This window comes from Euprymna scolopes, chromosome 4, assembly GCF_053919585.1.
Source record: "Euprymna scolopes isolate OS-2025 chromosome 4, ASM5391958v1, whole genome shotgun sequence".
In the NCBI taxonomy this organism is placed as follows: domain Eukaryota; kingdom Metazoa; phylum Mollusca; class Cephalopoda; order Sepiida; family Sepiolidae; genus Euprymna; species Euprymna scolopes.
The window spans coordinates 533,140-551,966 of record NC_136485.1 but is presented as its reverse complement, the minus strand read 5'-3'; the positions used below and the strand labels follow the sequence as shown (position 1 = coordinate 551,966).

At 35.5% G+C, this 18,827-nt stretch overlaps 1 protein-coding gene across 1 annotated transcript in view; it reads left to right on the top strand.

The window, feature by feature from the left end:
• The window catches only part of LOC145266407 (glyoxylate reductase/hydroxypyruvate reductase-like), a 28,131-nt gene extending 16,809 nt beyond the window's left edge, over window positions 1-11,322 (top strand). Inside the window, exon 3 of the mRNA XM_080122071.1 lies at window positions 10,534-11,322. Within this exon, the coding sequence (XP_079978197.1) occupies window positions 10,534-11,132 (599 nt within the window). The 3' untranslated portion in view covers window positions 11,133-11,322. The remainder of the gene's footprint in view (window positions 1-10,533) is intronic.
• Window positions 11,323-18,827: the final 7,505 nt, after the last annotated feature.

Here is an 18,827-nt window from a genome sequence, read left to right as displayed (position 1 = left end):
GACTATAAGAATGTTACCCTGCCATGGGCGTGCGTCAGATGCAGAGATGTGTCATAAAATTCCTCTACACAGAAAAAAATTGAACCGATCAACACTCACCAGCGCCTGTTAAACGTTTATGAAGTCAATACAGTTCATGTCAGCACAGTTAGGAAATGGATTCTGCGATTTCAAAGTGGTGATAGAGATGTGAGTGGTAAAGTGTGCTCCGGACTTTTACGGCAGAGGTACCGTCCATTGTTGTCAAAGGTACATTGAGAATACGGGTGACTATATGGGAAAACAAATTCTGGGGCTGTAACATGGTGCGGACGTGTGTATGCAAATGCATGCAAAATTACGTCACCGGTAAAGAAGAGACTATAAAAAGAGAAAGAGTAGAGACGTGGAACACGTCTGAGATCATGTGAGAGGTGCGCGTGACGTCTGAGAGATCATGTGGGTGACGTTATGACTGTAAAAATGAGAAAATAAATGACGTTGTTATCAAGAAAAAGCGAGGTGAAGTTCTTTTCTGTATTTTGCCTGCTTTGCGACTGAAAACTACAACGTGTTGGTTCCCGGACAACGTTACAGGGCACAAAAAGTCGTTCGTTTTAATTGAATCACTTCCGCCTTTTCAGAGATTTAGTTTCTGAGTTCAAAATAGGAGGCTTTATTTTGGAGATGACCCTTGTAGATAATAATGCTAACCATACACTTCTAGTTTTAAAAAAAAGCTACAGTTTCATCTGTTTCTAATTGAATAACCAAATTATCTAGAAATGAATCAATTGTTTTATAAAAGCAAACGGTACAATAATGATCCTCTAATGAGATCAGCTCATAAAGATTAGTATTAGTTTTAACAAATCAGAATATAAACTAAGTAATGGTTAATAGGGCAGATAATGTAAAACTGTATGGCTTGGTATAATATAATATTACTAGGAGAAAAGAACAAATAAAAGTAATAATAATAATAATGAAAACGGATTACAAAATGACCGAAACTAATTTAGGGAATTTATTCCGTGTCAAACAATAGGAACAGAAGACAAAATAGGTGTTGTACCATATGGTTTAATCCATGAGGATATATATATTTTTTTCTTTTACATAGGAGTCACCACTTATCAAGGTCCGGAGGCCACTCGAGGATAAGGGTCAATGAGTGTACAGTAGTCAATGGGACAATACCATTGTAATCGTTAGTAGTGGAAATTTGTTAAATTGGAGTACTGTAATATTCTTCTACCTATATGACCACGTTTTTTTTTCGTTTTTTTTTACACAGTGATCACCACTTATCAAAGCCCGGAAGCCACTCAGGGATAAGGGTTATTGCAAGTACATTACGTTAGTGTGGAGATTTGATGAAGTGTTTACTTAAGGGGGCGGTTCATTAGGAATTTGTTAACGTTGGACTTGAAGACATCCAAGTTGTAGTCCAGTGGGAAGCAGGCAGACGGAACAGAGTTCCACAGGCATGCAGTTCTAAGAAAGAAGCTTTGTTCATGGAATCCACGTTTTGATTTAGGCACAGATAAAGAGTGGGGGAAATTTTTCACAGTGGATTCAGCTAGACGAGTGTTTTTCGTGAAAGATTGGCGAGGGGGGACCAGAGACTGGAGTTCAGATGAGCACGTATATTCGGTATCAAATTAACGTATGCTGTGTATACATGTGTTGTTATTTTCTAAATCATATAGTCTATATTTTCTTCTTTAATTAACGGACGTATATAAATGTATGTACATTGTGTTGTGGTATAACGTACTGTTGTCCTCGTGTTCTACTGTCTATCTTAACAGCCCATGACTCATCTAGTTCTTGTGTGTTTGTGTATAATACATGTAATCTGATGACATACCTGTTTCTGCTAGCTATTTCTGGGAGCGTTTTTAACCATCTTGGAAAGCCAGACCTGTCTTAAGGAAGATGATGCACAAGACTCAGACCAAGACGTTGTAGGATTTTATATATTTTAATCACTCCCAGTTATTCGTCACAGCAGAAGGGAGTAATCGATAGACTCTCGGTTTGTGGGATTCTCTATGTCTCCGTTCTGAGGTGACACTCATTTAGTCCATCCATCTTTCTCGGCATCTTTAACCTAACTCAATACTATGTTTGCACAAATCGGAACACATGACGCTTGAAACGTCCTGTCTATCCATATTCGGATACTTTCCTGTACAAACTGACTGGTCACAAATTTTTACAAATTTGACAAATCTCTGTTGTCCATTCATCGCCAGATAGATAGATAGATAGATTGATAGATAGATAGATAGATAGATAGATAGATAGATAGATAGATAGATAGATAGATAATGCTTCTATACGGCTATTATCTAACATTACTTAAGGGGATGGCTTATTTAAAGATTTGTTCATGGAATTTACGCTTAGGTATAGGCACAGATAAAGAGTGGACAAAATTATTGATAGTGGTTTCAGCTAGATGTGTGTTTCTTATGAAAGTTTGGCGAGGGTGGAGCATAGATTGGAGCTCAGGTGAGCACTTGCCATAAAAATGAATATTATGAAATTTATTTAGCATTAGCAAGGTTACATGGAATTGCTTGAGTTAGAGTATGGAATAAAATTATATGCAACGTCATATCAAGTAAAGTTTACTTTAACCTTGATCAATGCTGGGCTATTCAGACATACGAAGTGCTTTGAATAAGTTTCCAGACATTTTTGTATGGCAATTTTATTGATAGTTCCCAGACTTCCAGTACTCATTGTCGCTTTCAATAGCCTTTGCAAATTAGTTTACATTATCACTATAGCCTTTTACCATTGATTTATTGTTGGTAGCGACCATTGGTCTTTACTGGAATTTTGATGGCAATAAGCCTCCCCAAGATCCCAGTTTTCTTTGCACTCAATCCAGCGAAGGTCTGGCTAGTGCTTTCTCTCCTTGGTCTTTCCTTCCGCCTTGATCTTACTTATTTGGTGTGGTGCCAGTTTACAACGACACACAAAAGAAAAAATAGGAGACGGTAGGCAGGACTGCATGAGGGTTAATTTACAATTATGCAGTTTCAGTTTTTATGATCCTATGTGATGTTTCTTTGTGGTTTACATCTGTAGCAGTTTCTATATGTCTGGCTAGTGCCTGTAGCTCATGTGCGTTATTCTCTGCATTCAAGGGTTTTCTTTAATATTTCAGCCGTTTTCATTATTGTCTATCCATTGAATCTTCTCAGCCATCCCTTTGGTTGCAATCTCTTCCATTCTATTTTCAAAGCTCTTCAATATTGTTCTTAGTGTTCATATTATTAGTGGTGCTTTCTAGATTTTTTTCATCTTCCATATCCCTTTGAGCTCTTTGGATAGTTCCATGTATTTGCTCCCTTTCTGTCTCCTTGATATTCACTCTGTGAACTGCTGGAACGGCAAAGTCTACAATCTGGCAGAACTTTTCTTTCATCTTAACTAATATGACGTTTGGTTGTATATCCATGCCGCATAGAATTTTGTGACTTTCATTTTCAAGTACTGCTGCCGACTTGTGCTTGTACCATTTGTAAGAGTGTTCAAGATGCAGTTGTCTGACTAAATTTCATGGAATTCATTTTTCATGTCTTTTAGGCATTTGGCATTTCTGTTCTGGTTTTGAGGCTGTTCTCATATTTAATTCCTAAAAAGTTTTGAATCTGTCTAGACCAGTTGCTTTGTTCTTGTCATTCCACTGCTCATGTTTTAATAAAATTGTCTTTCATTGTTTTCAAACGTCTTGTTTGTTTGTACTGTTCTGATTTATATTTGTATCGTCTCAGTCTTCTTTCTTTTACTGACATTTTTTGTTTTGCTGATTATTGTTACTTTTTGCTGACATTTTTTTGTTTTGCTTATTACTGTTTCTTATTTAGTCTTGTGAATCAGGTTCATCCTCTTCTAAAGATTTCTGTCCTCTTTCATTCTATTCAATCGCTTTAGCTTCTTTTCTAAATTTGGCGACCTGGGATTATTATTATTATTATTATTATTATTATTATTATTATTATTATTATTATTATTATTATTATTATTATTATTATTATTATTCACTAGGACTTTTCAAACAGGCTATCATCAAAGAATACTCTCTGAGAACAACTTGTGGTGTTCCCTGGAGTCTGAGTGACAAGTGTTCCCAAATTTCCAGTACTCTCTGTCATGAGAGGGCAGTTTTCCTCTTTAAAATATGAAGAAATTACCATTTCCTACATAAATTATAATCTAAAATATCATACAAATATAAAAAATATATATAAATATAAATAATAATATATAATTAATATTATAATATATCATAATATAAAATATATTAAATAAAATTAAATATATATAACAACTTTTACTATTAAAATATATTACGTTACAATTAGAAAATAAAAAGATATTTTTTTAGCGTTTCTGGAGAGATCTAAAAATAGAACAGAAAAGTGTTCTTTTTTTCGAGTGCTCTAGAAGGTTCAAAAGTCGATCTGTTCCATTTTTGGAAATTCTATAAGCTTCGAATACACATGGCTATAAATAGATGCAAATAGCGTCATAACTTCAGTTATTAAATCAACACTGAGAAGGAACGGTTAGTTGGGGCGACCTTTCAACTATTTATGACTCTGGCCAATTTTCGGTTACAAGGAATTTCCTGAAACAAGCCTATTGCAAACTCCCTCACAAATAACAATGGCAAATATTGATTTTCTGATCTTATATTCAAATCAAAGTAAAATATATCACATTTTATCAAACCCTGTTATTACTCCGCAACAAAAGCTAGTAACAAGGTACTTCCCTTAAACTCATTTTTGTAAATATTTGTTTCCATTGTTTATCGGTTCAGTAAATTCCCTTTTCCCTCTTAAACTTCTTTTAGTTTTTTTTATTAATATATGTTGTGTGTCTACCCCTAGACATTATCTTGCACATAAAGATCTCACCTCTTTCGATACCATTTGCAAATTAATTTGCATTATCGCAACAACCATTTACAATTAATTTCTCATTGGTAGCAGTCATTGGTCCTCACCGGAATTTGAGTGGCAATAAGCCTCCCTAAGGTCCCAGTCCTCTTCGCACTCATCCAGTGGAGGCCTGATTAGTGCTTTTTCTCCTCAGCCTTTCCATCCTCCTTGACCCTTCGATTATTTGGTGTGGTGGCACTGGCAGTTTTTTTTTTTTTGGGGGGGGGGTAAAGGAATAAAGAAAAAGCAAAAAGACAAAACGTAAATGAAAAAGGGGAAAAGAAAAAGAGAAAAGGGAATAGGAAGAGGAAAAGAATAAAGTGGGAAACAGGAATAAGAAGGGGAAAAGGAAAAAGGGAGAAGGGAGAGTTGGGGTGGGAGGAGAAATAGGCACTTTTCACTTTTTGTGTACCAGTTCTCTTGGTTGGGAATTTTGTTTCATTTCTATTGCAGTTTATATATGCCAGGTTAGAATTTATTATTATTATTGTTGTTGTTGTTGTTGTTGTTGTTGTTCCATTAATTTCACAATTTTGTGATGTTTTACACGGATTTCTTTCCCCTCAAGAGCGGGCTCTTACACCAAAGCTAGTGAGAATAGCCAGAGAATCAATTAGATGGAAAGAACCTGGCATAGGATGTTTGCTGAGCCAATCAGAAATGACTTCTGGAGTACGGTGATGTTGTATCTGATTCCCAAGGAGTTCAGCTATTTCATAAGATCTACAGGAATTGAACCAAATGTACCCATGATTATTGACACAATGGAATTTTTCTTATTCCACAATCTAGCAAACTCCATCTTCAGTTTCTGATAGGTCAATCTTCTTAAGTTGATGTTGTTTGGGCAAGCCACATCAATAATTTGGCATTCATTGGTCTTTTCGTTCACAACTATAATATCCGGTTTCCTGTGAGTTATCTTTCGGTCACACTCAATCATGAAATTCCAGAGAATCTTAACATCGTCATTTTACACTACACATTCTACGTAATGTTGGTACCATTTGTCCATCATCATCATCATTATAATTATTATTATATAAATAGGGTTGCTCCAAAAATAAGGCCCAATATTTTTAAAAACAAAAACGTTAAAGAGCTACAAAGATGGAAGTGATGCCACTAAAATGTGCGACTTTTTGTGCTTTAGAATTTAGTTTGCTGCATACTCACCACCATTCTCAATGCACTTTTGTCAGCCTCTTTTGAGGGATCGATCTTAAAAGTTCAGAGTGCACTTTGTCACGTCTTTTTCGACACTCTGAACTCAACGAATCCATCTGATAACTGTGCTGACATCAACTTCATCAGCTTCATAAACGTTCAAGCGGCCCTGATTTATGTTGATCCGTTTAATTTTTTTTGCATGGAAGAATTTAAAACTGCATCTTTGCTTCTGGTGTACGTCCATGACAGGGATTTCTTTCTTAGAGTTTCACCATCAATATCTCCAACAGAGAGCTGAAGCTCTGATGATGAATGTATAAGTTCAGTCATCATAACAATGCAATTTGTAGTTCCTTCTGATTCGTTCGAGCAGAATAAGAAAATAGCATACATTAATTTTGAAACGTCTCTCGTATATGGTGAGGGATAAAGAAAAAGAAAGAAAGAAAAGGAGGCAGACAGACTGGCAGATGCAGACGCGTCATATTTTAAATATACCAAAATTCTTCATTTACATTTTATTATATTAATAAACAAATATAAGTATTCATTGGTATACATTCACATATGTATACTTGGTCAATAAACTTGGAACTAAGAAACTTGATATGACTGTTAAGTCTAGACAATTTGATATAATTGGATAGCAGAAACAATTAAGTGCGGATGCCCGATGACTGCTAATGGTATTATACCGAATAAACAACCATCCAAGAGATTCCATATGAACATGGATTCAGATTCTGAATATTTATATCAAAGACTTGGCGAATAAATTACATGCATTTCTGGATCATAATTTAGTAAGACAGTTAAATTTTGGATGTTTTTTCTAGTGTACACAAATAAAATTTCTTGATAATAGAAAGCAATAGTTTTTATTGCACTTATTAAGAACTGCTAAACAGCACATTTTTAATTGAAAATATTATTATTTTTAGAAAATTATGTTCTTATAGACTCGTAGATCAAATTTAGCTGTGATACAAATAGAAGTCTGTTTTCATTTAAGTATTTAATTATTTAATTTTACGATGTAAAATTCACAGAATTTAATCACTCACTACACACTTAGATGCCATATTTATTTTGAAAGAATGCATAGAACAAGTGACATCGAGTGAAGGAGACATGAAATTGATATAATTGCCCTGGAACACGATTCTTTCAGGTTACTTTGGACATAATTAGTAAAGGCACAATTTTAATATTGAAATTTATTTTTGAAATCATTTTTTTCTTTTCTTTATACATATATCTGTATTAATATCAACCACTGATTGCCATGGCTAATGATATACTGCTTGAAAGTACTTTCCTCAAGCTTCTAGGGTTAACATTCACAGACAACATGAATTTGAATAAATACATTGAAACAAGTGCCAAGGCTGCTGCGAGGAAAGTGAGCTCTCTCTACCATACTAAAAGGTTACTCACACCTGAGAGTATTCTGTATCTCTACAAGGGCATGGTTCGTATATGCATGGAGTATTCTTGCCACATCAGGGCTGGTGCATCTGCCACTAGTCTGTCGCTCCTAGAAGGAGTTTGAAAAAGAGTCGCTAATCTAATAGATCCTGAACTATCAACTAAACTCCAACCTGAAATGCCCCATCCAGTTCTGCACCATCGCCGAAACCTGGCATCCTTGTGCCTGTTGTACAAGTATTCCAATGGTAAGTGCTCTGACAAACTCCAAGCATTAGTACCCACTGTACGACAATACCCTTGATAATCTTGACAAACAGCAAAATCCTACCCCTACACTGTAGATATCCCTAGATGCCATAAAGCCTTCTCTGCAAATAGATTTTTTCTTCAAACTGCTACATTTTGGAATTCTCTCCCAGGTCCATGCTTTCCTGACTGTACTGACATGCAGAAATTCAAGTGTAATATGAACAGACATCTCACTGCCAAACTCCATAAATATTATCCCTGCAAATAGGGACCCAAATAGTAGTTCCTCACGACTAAGTGGCTCTGTGCCTTGTTTGGGGTGAAATGACAATTTAAAAAAAAAAGCTATTTTAAATGTGAAATGTTCGAACTCCTAATCATTCTTTAAAGTAATCAAAACATATGAATATTGTGAAAACTGTATGAAAATAAGGCTAACACAGCTGAAACTATGGGAGTCACTAGTTATGTTACTGTGCTCACTGACGATGTGTGCTATTTTGCTACACAGAACTTTATATACATTGCACCAACTGCAGGTAAATTCATGTTAGATCAAATTTGTGAAATGTCTTATTGAAGTGAATTTCTTTCAGTTTTATTCTTGTGTTAATTTTTTTTTTTTTTTTCTGTATAAACTGCATTTGGTATGAGATGTCTTCAATAAGTTTCCAGACGTTTTTGTATGGACACTTTTATTGATAGTACAAATATGAAACTCTAATCCCTTTTGAAGTAATCTCCTCTAACTTCAATGCAATGCACTTATACCATTCCAACAATTTCTGAAAGGCCCATGGCAGTCCTCTTGTGTGAGCATGTCAATGACCCTCATCACAATCTCTTTCATCTCCTCAATTGTCTCATAACGACAGCCTTTAAGGTTTTCCTTGAGCTTAGAGAATATCCAAAAGTCACAGAAAACAAGGTCTGGACTATAGGGAGAGAGTGAGAAACTGTCTTGTTGCCCATCTGGTCAAATAGTCTGTCACAAGGATAGAATTGTGAACTGGTGCATTCGCACAAATCTTCTACATCTTCAGTTTTTCATGAATAATTGTGTGTATAGTTCCCACACTGATATTAAACGGTGCACTTATCAATGAAATTCTTTATTTGGCCAATCAACTCTGGTGTTATGACTTCCTTACTCCTCACACACTTCTCATCACCCCTCACAGACTTATTGCCTCCCTTGAATCTCTTATACCACTCCAAAACTTATGCTCGATTCAAGCAAGATAATCCAAAAGCAGTCTAAAGTATTCCATGTTTCTGTGGCATTTTTTCCAAGTTTAAAACAGAATTTTATTGTATATTGCTCTTCGCGTCCAGGTTGCATTTTTGAAATTCACCAGCCGTGACAATCAGCCTTTAGAAGAGTGTGTTCCAATTTCTGCTGTTGCTGTTCATTTAAACCTGAAACCTTTCAAGAGTCTACGACAATTTTAAATGCCTGTACAAAACAAGTCTGGAAACTTATTGAAGACATCTCATATCTATGTAAATTCATGATAATTTGTATTGAAATCTGATTAAAAAATTATAAGTGTCAAGGAAAAGTATATATGTTTGGTTGAACAGAGATCATACAGTATTAGATCTGTTGCATCTACTTAAGCATTACCGCTCAAGCATATGCATGCAGTGTGATGATGTATGGAAGTTGAAACTTGGTCAGTGAGAGTTGAGTGAATACCTTGCATGAAAAGAAACGCTCTGAGAACTTGGATGAAGATTAAGTCTGGCCAGTATGTACATGCAGTAGAGGAGACGTTGAAGGAATGGATAAGAGTTTTAGATTTAGTCAATATAGAATAGTTGATGTGGCAAGTTTAATTTACAAGAAATGGGCAAGAAACAATATTGGAAAAGTGATAAGAATGGAGTTAAGAGAAATAAGGATAAATAAACAATAAGCTAGACATAGGTTACATTGGAAATCAACGCATACCAGCATGGAAAATGGACATGATGATGATGATGATGATGATGATGATGATGATGATGATGATGATGGGCAATATCGTCATCGCTGTTGTCATCATCATCGTCATCATCGTCATTAAGGCATGTATGTATTACTATTTAATGTATTTATTATTAAAATAGCATGATGGTTTGCTATTAAAAATTTACAATAGATAGGGTGTTTTAGACTTCAAGGCTAACTGACAAACTGAAAAGGCAGTTCTTCAAAGCAGTGGTGAAGTTTGTCCTTGTTTACCGTGTTACAATCTGGACACTCACCAAAAGATTGGAAAGAAAGATAGACGGCATGTACATCCATATGCTATGAACAGCATTAAATATATCTTGGCAAGATCATCCCACGAAGCAGCAGCTTTATGGCAACCTACTTGCCATATCTACTACTATTAGGGAGCAATGTCTACGATTTGCCGGTCACTGCCAGAGAAGCAAACAAGAGCTGGTGAGAAATGTATTGCTGTGGACTCCACACAAGCATAGGACGATCTACATCCAAATTGCACATGATACCACGTGTGATCCTGAGGCAGATGATGGAAATCTGGAGAGAGAGTCACATTGATCCGGCCAAGGAGTCCGACCAGAGAGAGAGAGAGAGAGAGAGGTGTTAAAGCAGCAAATAAAAACCATCCAAAATGAAAATTTATTAAATATTCCTTTATTTCTCTTGTTTTTCTCTAAGCTTATTATATTCTTGCATAGTTGACGTCATAATGATTTATTTTTTTCTTTTTATTAATTGTAGCATACAATGCTGTGAAAGCAGGTGAGTGGACTACCTGGAAACCAATGTGGCTGCTTGGATTCGAACTTATTGATAAAACAGTTGGAATTCTTGGTTTGGGTCGAATTGGGTTTGGCATTGCGCAGCGTCTTCAAGCCTTTAAAGTTAAGAAGATCTGCTACACAGACATGAAAGAAGTGCCATATGCAGCTGAAGTGAACGCCACCTTCATGACCCTTGATCAGATGCTTCCAGTGTGTGACATTGTTTGCATAGCCTGCAATTTGACCGATTCGACGCGAGGTCTGTTCAACAAATCTGCTTTTGATAAGATGAAAAAAACAGCTGTTCTAGTTAATGTCAGTCGCGGTGGAGTCATCAATCATGATGACCTATACATAGCACTTAAGAACAAAAATATAGCAATGGCAGCATTGGACGTGACAGTCCCAGAACCGCTTCCTGTAAAACATCAGCTGATGTCACTTGACAATTGCATTATCACACCCCATGTTGCCAGCAGTACGTGGGAAGCTCGAAATGCAATGTCTCTACTGACAGCTGAAAACATGCTAACAATTTTAGGAGGCAATGATCCTCTGGGAAGAATTCGAGTTTAATATAATCTCTATTTTATATTCCCATTTAAAGTCGGGAGGTTTCATTCCCAACAAGAAATTGAGATTTAAAATATTTCAATGTATAAGAGGAAATAATAACGTTATGTGAAATTAAAACTGTTATGCACTTCAACATCACAATTATAAATTTCTGACTTTTTTTAAATAAAATATCATTTAAAAGAACTAATTTTATTATAGTTCTGAATTTTTGAGATGAGGGCTGATTGTTTATATTACTTGTTTTGATCAGACTATTGTTCTTATCTTGAGTATTATTTGTAAGTGGAGAAAAAACAAAAATTGTATACCCTTAAAATTTCGGCGATGGAAAGGAGATAATCCCCTGTCAATCTTTATTAGAGTTGCCTTCCCTTTGTCAACCAATTTTTTCACAGATACGAAACCGCAGCCATAAAACAGAGACTAACTACAAGAATACAAAAATTTCTCTGGAGCCAGTACCTTTCTCTTTTCTTTTCCAAGACAACAACCAGCATGCCTGATAACGGTGGAAGGTCAAACCAATGAAAACGTTGCACAAATAGCACTCAAGATGAGAACAATAGTCCAATCAAAACAAGTAATATAATTTAATTATATTTTAAATATTTATTTTTCCACAATGAAATATTTGAAAATGAATTCAAAAACATAAACATAAATATTGCCATAATATTACGTTTTTGGTTTATTTTTTGATGAGAATGGATTTTTCTTATTATTTGAATTGTCCAAACTACTGAGCTCATGTTGCGTGTTATTTTCACAACGTTTTGATCGATGTAATTTCTGGTCTTCTTCAGGTGTATCTTGTCAAACTTGAGAATCTTTCTGCTAAACTCGGGCATCTCTCTGTTGAACTCGGGAATCTGAATGGAATTTCGAACTGAACCCTTTATTTAATCCACGACGGTAGCATGCTTTCGTTCCATCAGCCATTACTGGGTAAAAATCCTAAGAAATTCACAATTGTATTTTGAGTGTCGCCTCCACTGAGGATTAAACCTTCAATCTCGAGAAATGCAACTTTTAAAATAACACTCATGATAGGAATAGTAGTCTGAAGAATGCAAACAATACAAATGTCATAACATGTGCAAACATAGGAATCAAATAATATGTTGCTTGACTTATTAAGAAATGACGTCTGTTAATTATAGTTCAACTGTTTGATTTTCCATTCTTTTTTTTTAACTAGTTATACAAATAAATACAAAACATTGTGAAAATAATACTCCGATTCCATGGAGAATGCTTCTTTCCCAGAACTGCCCACCTATGGAACATTGTTCCGCTGTCCTGCTTTCCGATTGAATACAACATGGTAAATTTCAAATCCAGCATAAACAAGTTCTTGTTGAGCCGTCCCCATAAATGATCAAATTCTACCCAATTTAGAACATTAACGATTATTATACTACCATCTTAGATCCATTAACCCTTATTCTCGAGCGGACTTCAAGCATTGATAAGTTGTGACGCCTAAGTAAAAAGTAATACGTTTAAACAAAAAGTAATAAGTACACACACAAACAGAGGTAGCCTAAAACACAGATACACACACACATTCACAGTAAGTAAAAATGCATCTCATCAAAAATATGTCATAAACAGTAATGACTTTATATTTACCAGTCACAAAAAAGCAATAGATACAGAAGAGAGAGAGAGACACACACACACACACACACACACACACACTTTTTACAAAGAAAATAATATTCATTCAAAAACAAAGGAAAACCATCAAATTAGTGAGTTTATGAATTTATTTCTTTTGAGGTAAAGTAAACATCCAAAACATATATGCCACATTTAAGCATCTAAGAATTTAATATGAAAAATATAAGTAAAAAATAAAAATGTTAAATGTCAGTGCCCTCTCTTACACACACACACATACACAAATACACACACACATATATTTTTTTTTTTTACACAGTGATCACCACTTGTCAAGGCCCGGAAGCCACTCAGGGATAAGGGTTATTGCAAGTACATTACGTTAGTGTGGAGATTTGATGAAGTGTTTACTTAAGGGGCGGTTCATTAGGAATTTGTTAACATTGGACTTGAACACATCCAAGCAGGCAGACGGAACAGAGTTCCACAGGCGTGCAGTTCTAAGAAAGAAGCTTTGTTCATGGAATCCACGTTTTGATTTAGGCACAGATAAAGAGTGGGGGAAATTTTTCACAGTGGATTCAGCTAGACGGGTGTTTTTCGTGAATATATATATATATTTTTTTTTTTTTTTTAATTACATTTTCACCCCAAACAAGGCACATAGCCACTTTGGTGTAGGGGGCTACTATCAGGGGAAACATCTACTGGGGTACTATGTAGGGATTAGGGCAGCGAGATGTTGGTTCACGTTGCACTTGAACTTATGCATGTCAGTACAGTTGGGGAAGCAGTGACCCGGAATGGAATTCCAAAGTCTAGCAGTTCTGGAGAAGAAACTACTGGAGTAGAAGGATCTTTTACATCTAGGGATCTCTACAGTGTGGGGGTGGGATTTTGCAGCTTGTCGGGTCTGTCGAGGGTGTTCACGTCGTGGGGGCACAAGTGCTTGCAGTTCTTCAGAGCATTCACCATTATAATACTTGTAGAACAGGCAGAGGGATGCAACGTTTCGACGATGGGACAGAGGCTGAAGTTTTGATGCCAGTTTAGGGCCTATCAGATTTGCGACTCTCTTTTGAACCTTGTCAAGGAGCGAGAGACTAGTAGCCGATGCACCGGCCCAAATATGACAGCAATACTCCATACATGGGCGAATGGTGGCCTTATAGAGGTACAGGATACTTTCGGGTGTTAAAAGTTTTCTAGCACGGTAGAGAGAGCCCACCTTCCTTGCAGCGGCCCTGGCAATGCCCTCGATGTAACTGTTCCAACTCATGTTTCCAGTGAACGTTAGGCCAAGGAGCTTGAGAGACGTACTCTCAGATAAAGAGTCGTTGGCCATTGCTATAGGTGGTAGAGAAGGTTTCTTGTAATTATTGAATGAAACCAGTTTTGTCTTGGTGGCATTGAACGTGACCATCCATTTTTGTCCCCATTCCACTACTGATTGGAGGTCATCCTCTAGTGTTTCTGCCATTACTTTAGATATATGTTCGTTTGTTTTCCTGTCGTGCCTGCTATAGAGTGTGGTGTCATCAGCATATATCCCCATCTCAGAGGCAATCTTGTCGGGGAGGTCATTTATGAATATCAGGAACAGCAGAGGTCCCAGGATAGATCCCTGGGGCACTCCCGCATTTATATCATATTGTTTAGATGTACGACCGTCGAGGACAACCTGGATTTTTCTCTTATCTAAGAAGGATTTAATTACGTTAAGTATTTTACCAGTGATACCGTAAGATCTAATCTTCCTGAGGAGACCCTTGTGCCATACCCTGTCAAAAGCCTTAGATATATCTAGAGCTACCGCTCTTCCCTCTCCCGCTTTGTCCAGTGAATGGTATATGCGTTCAGAGATTACAGTGAGGATGTCTGCCGTGGAACGGGCTTGTCTAAATCCATATTGACGGTCGGTCAGAAGTTTAGCATCTGTAAGGTGCTGGACTAGAGCATGGTTAATTAAGGTCTCAAATATTTTGGCAAAAAGTGGGAAGAGGCTAATAGGGCGATAATTTAATGGGTCAGTTCTTTCGCCAGAATTCTTGAATACTGGTACTACAGAAGCAGTTTTCCAACAGCTCGGAAAGCAAGATTCATTAAGGCATTTGTTGTAGAGTTTGGAGAGAACTGGAGCTACTTCGGCTGAGCACTTTTTTAATAGCACAGCTGGGATGAGGTCGGGTCCACATGCTTTGGAAGTGTCAAGGTTTTTTATGATAGCATGCACCTGAGCAGGGGTGATTTTCAGGTCGTCTAGCGTGGCGTCTGTCCGCATAGGAAATTGAGGTAGGGGTGGTTTAGAGGGTCCAGTGTGGAGTTTGAGGCAAACCGACTGGCAAGCATGTTAGCCTTCTCGGTTGCTGAGCAAAGAACCTCGTGATTGTTGGTTAGTGGGGGAATTGTTGATTGCCCATTATTTACTACACTGTTGTAGATTTTCCAGAAGTCACGAGTTCCTAGTTTTTGTGCTTCGATGCGTTTTTTCGTGGTTTCCGTAAATTCCCTCTTAGCTGTCGCTATTTCTTTCTTAACGTTACTTTTAGCTTCTATGTACTTCTGTCTGTTTGAACTGGACTTATGTCGATTAAACCTGCGGAATGCATGCTGCCTTTGAGCAATGGCAGTTGCGCAAGTCGAAGTAAACCATTGGGGAGAGTGGGGCTTGCTATAGAATTTCCGCATGGGAACATGCGCTTCGATTGCAGTTTTGAACCATTCAGTGGTCTCGGTTGCACACTGTTCAGCAGGAAGAGAAAAAATATTTCCCCATGGGGCGTCTCTGATAAGATCTCTGATATATATATATATATATATATATATATATATATATATATATATATATATATATATATATATATAATATAACACAGATTTAAGATTGTAAATTATATTTTACAGGAATTCATTGTTCGACAGGATACTCAAATAAGATATATTGAAGTTTTCTTAATTTGCAGAGTTTCAAAGAAATGCGCTCTGATGAGAAGAACGCATTTTTTTTAAACTCTACAAATTAAGGAAATTTTAATATATCTTATTTGAGTATCCTGTCGAACAATAAATTCCTGTAAAATATAATTTACAATCTTAAATCTGTGTTCTATAATGAGCTCTATTTCCTATCTAGATTGTATTGAGCTGTTTTATTTGGTTGGGATTATTATATTTAAGTGCCTTTAATATTAAAACCATAATTTATTTAAAAATTGAAAAAAAAAAATTTTTTTAATTGTTTTTAAAAATTTCTGGGTTATGAATTGCTCGTAGGATGTGGTACTTTTCCACTTTACAGAGCATTGACTTAATTCCAGGGCATATGCTGGTTTATGCTCGATTTTTCTCCATTTTATGGAAAAGGTGTACCCTCTTCTTTAAGCTCCCACCCGGTTTACTAATGCTGTTTTATCCTTTTTTTTTTTTTAGCTCTAAAGGAGCTCATATGCTCATAGTATCTTTGTTTAGATGGGCCTTGTGTCGTACCTATATATTTTTCCGGTGTGCTTGTCGATTGGTCCATTATTGTAGCTTCGTAAACAAGGGATTCAGCTTTACAGTTGCCCTCCAATGGGCACTTATTTTTGTTCCTGCAAGAGCAGCCTGCATTAACTATCTTTCCAGGAGCCTTAGATATTATAGACTTGATCGATAGTTCTATCAAGTAACTTACTTTCACAGCATTCTTATTAAAGAATTTGTGCAGTCTGTGCTTTTCTGGAAAATGCTTATCTAGAAGTCTAAGAAAAAGATGTCCTACTCTAGTTTTTGTATTAAGTGTAATGCGGAAAAGAACCACATCCTACGGGCAATTCATGACCCGGAAATAAGATGCTTAAAAGTGAGGAGTGAATCTTTGAAAAATTAGAAGGAAAACACTCTTTATAAACTGGGTCAGTGAAAAAGACAAAACCTAAATTTTTATGTACATTAAAAAAAATGTATTTTTTAGTTAACTTTTAAATTCTAAAATTGAGTTTAGTTTGTAAAATTGGATTTTAATCGTAATTTTAAATTATTTTTATTATAGATTTTAAATTATTGTATTATACAATTTTTTAAAAGCCATACTTTATAAATGTAATTTACAATCTATTTCAATTTTAAAACTATAGAGAAAAATACAATAGTATTGAGGTTAATATACTAGGAAAATCTCTTAGGTTAGATGGGTATCCCCCCAAACTTTGAAAGAGTTGAAATTTTTAAACGAATTTTTAAACACATTCCGATATAATTAAACGGAATTTTACGTTTTAATCGACATTGAGATAAATTTTAAGTTTTTAATTTTGAAAAACAATTTTAAAACAATTTAAATTTTTAAATAAATTATGGTTTTAATATTAAAGGCACTTAACATAAAAAATTTTAATTGAATTTAAATTTTAAATTTAACATAATTTAATTTTAAAGTTAATAAAATTATCACCATCCGATAAATAAAAAAGGAGGGGGTTCGCAAAGCGAGAGTTAAACGTGAACTCGTGATGTATATATTGATATGGGTATCTAAAACGGTCCTCATTATCAGGTTTGAAACCGACGGTATCAATGACTTGTCTCATCTAGAAACTTTCTGTAAACAAATATATATATATATATATATATATATATATGGTGCATAAATATTCGGCTTACGTATCGTAAATGTTCTCTGTCTTAATGAATAAAACAATTTTTTGTTACCTTATCATTTATTACGTAATAAAAGGTATTTTCCCGCTGTATTCATGATCACTACTCAATACAGTCCACACCAAACAGTTCATGCATTTAATGCGAACGGACGGCTTAGAAAACAGCTTAATGTTAGGAAAATCGCCGGAAAAAAAGAGTAGAGAAAGACAACGAACAAAGTTCACTGACATTCTAACAGGGTCACAGGAAAGACGACTGTAGATCTCTACAGAAAGACCGAATGCAAAGGGGACTGGAGAGCCATGACCATCGATGTTTGTAATAACAAACTTAATACCTGAAGAAGAATTCAACATGTTTAATTGATAACGTCATCTCTTTGTGATATCATCCCTTTGTTAAGTCATCTACTGTGCACGAACACAAACAAGGAAACAAGCAAGCGACGGTTGTTCAGCAAAGAGCGTCCTATTTTAATATTAGAAGTGAATCAGAAATAAAGTTACCTCCAATAGTTCATATCCTTTTAGTTACAAAATCAAATTACATACTGTGTGTCATTTGTTTTCACTACCTTTTCCTAATAATTCCCTTTTTACATGTTGACTAGTAACTTTCTTGTTCTCATTGTCTCTCGATGTGTATGCTTGCTTCTAACCGCAATTGTCCTCACTCCAATTGTTTTTCAACAGTGTATTTTAAACAGGTTGATCTCCTTGCATGCAAATTATGGATAAGCGTATAACCCTGACAATGATTATGTTCCTTGCAGCTCTTGCAAATGGCCACCAGACACCATGGACACTTTGAACTGGGTAAGTGCGTGTATTGATCGCGACGGCACAAGCCTTGTGCTGAGAAAAGTGTTGTTTATAAATAACTGAGATGAGCTGTCAACAAATAGGATCGTTAAGTAGGTGACAAATTTACATTTAAATCTTCTTTTTATAAATGATGGCTAGTTAATCAGATAGTAAAAAGGAACAATAAAAACAAATTTAAAAACGTTATAGTTTGCAGAGTCGGATTCTAAGATATGAAAAGAAAGAAAAATTAAATTTTGTAAATTGTGGACTCATAAATTGAAAAAAAGACACTCAAACAAATAAAAAAGGATCAAAATTAAAAGGTATCTGCTCTTGATTTACGAGTGTAATTAGAGCTTAACTGCTGCCACATAAAAAAGAATAAATGATGGGAAGACTTATAACAACAATCTAATAAGTTAACAGAAACAGCTGGACAGTAAAAGACCATGCAGCAGAAATAAGAACAGATGTTCTTAAGATAAGTCATTTCAATCAGTGAATTTACAAATTAAAATGCTATTTTTAAAATAAATGTGATGAATGAACAAAATGCTATTTCAAACATGTCACAGAGCAATAAAAATGCTATTTCAAATGTTATTTTGACAGAACAACAAAA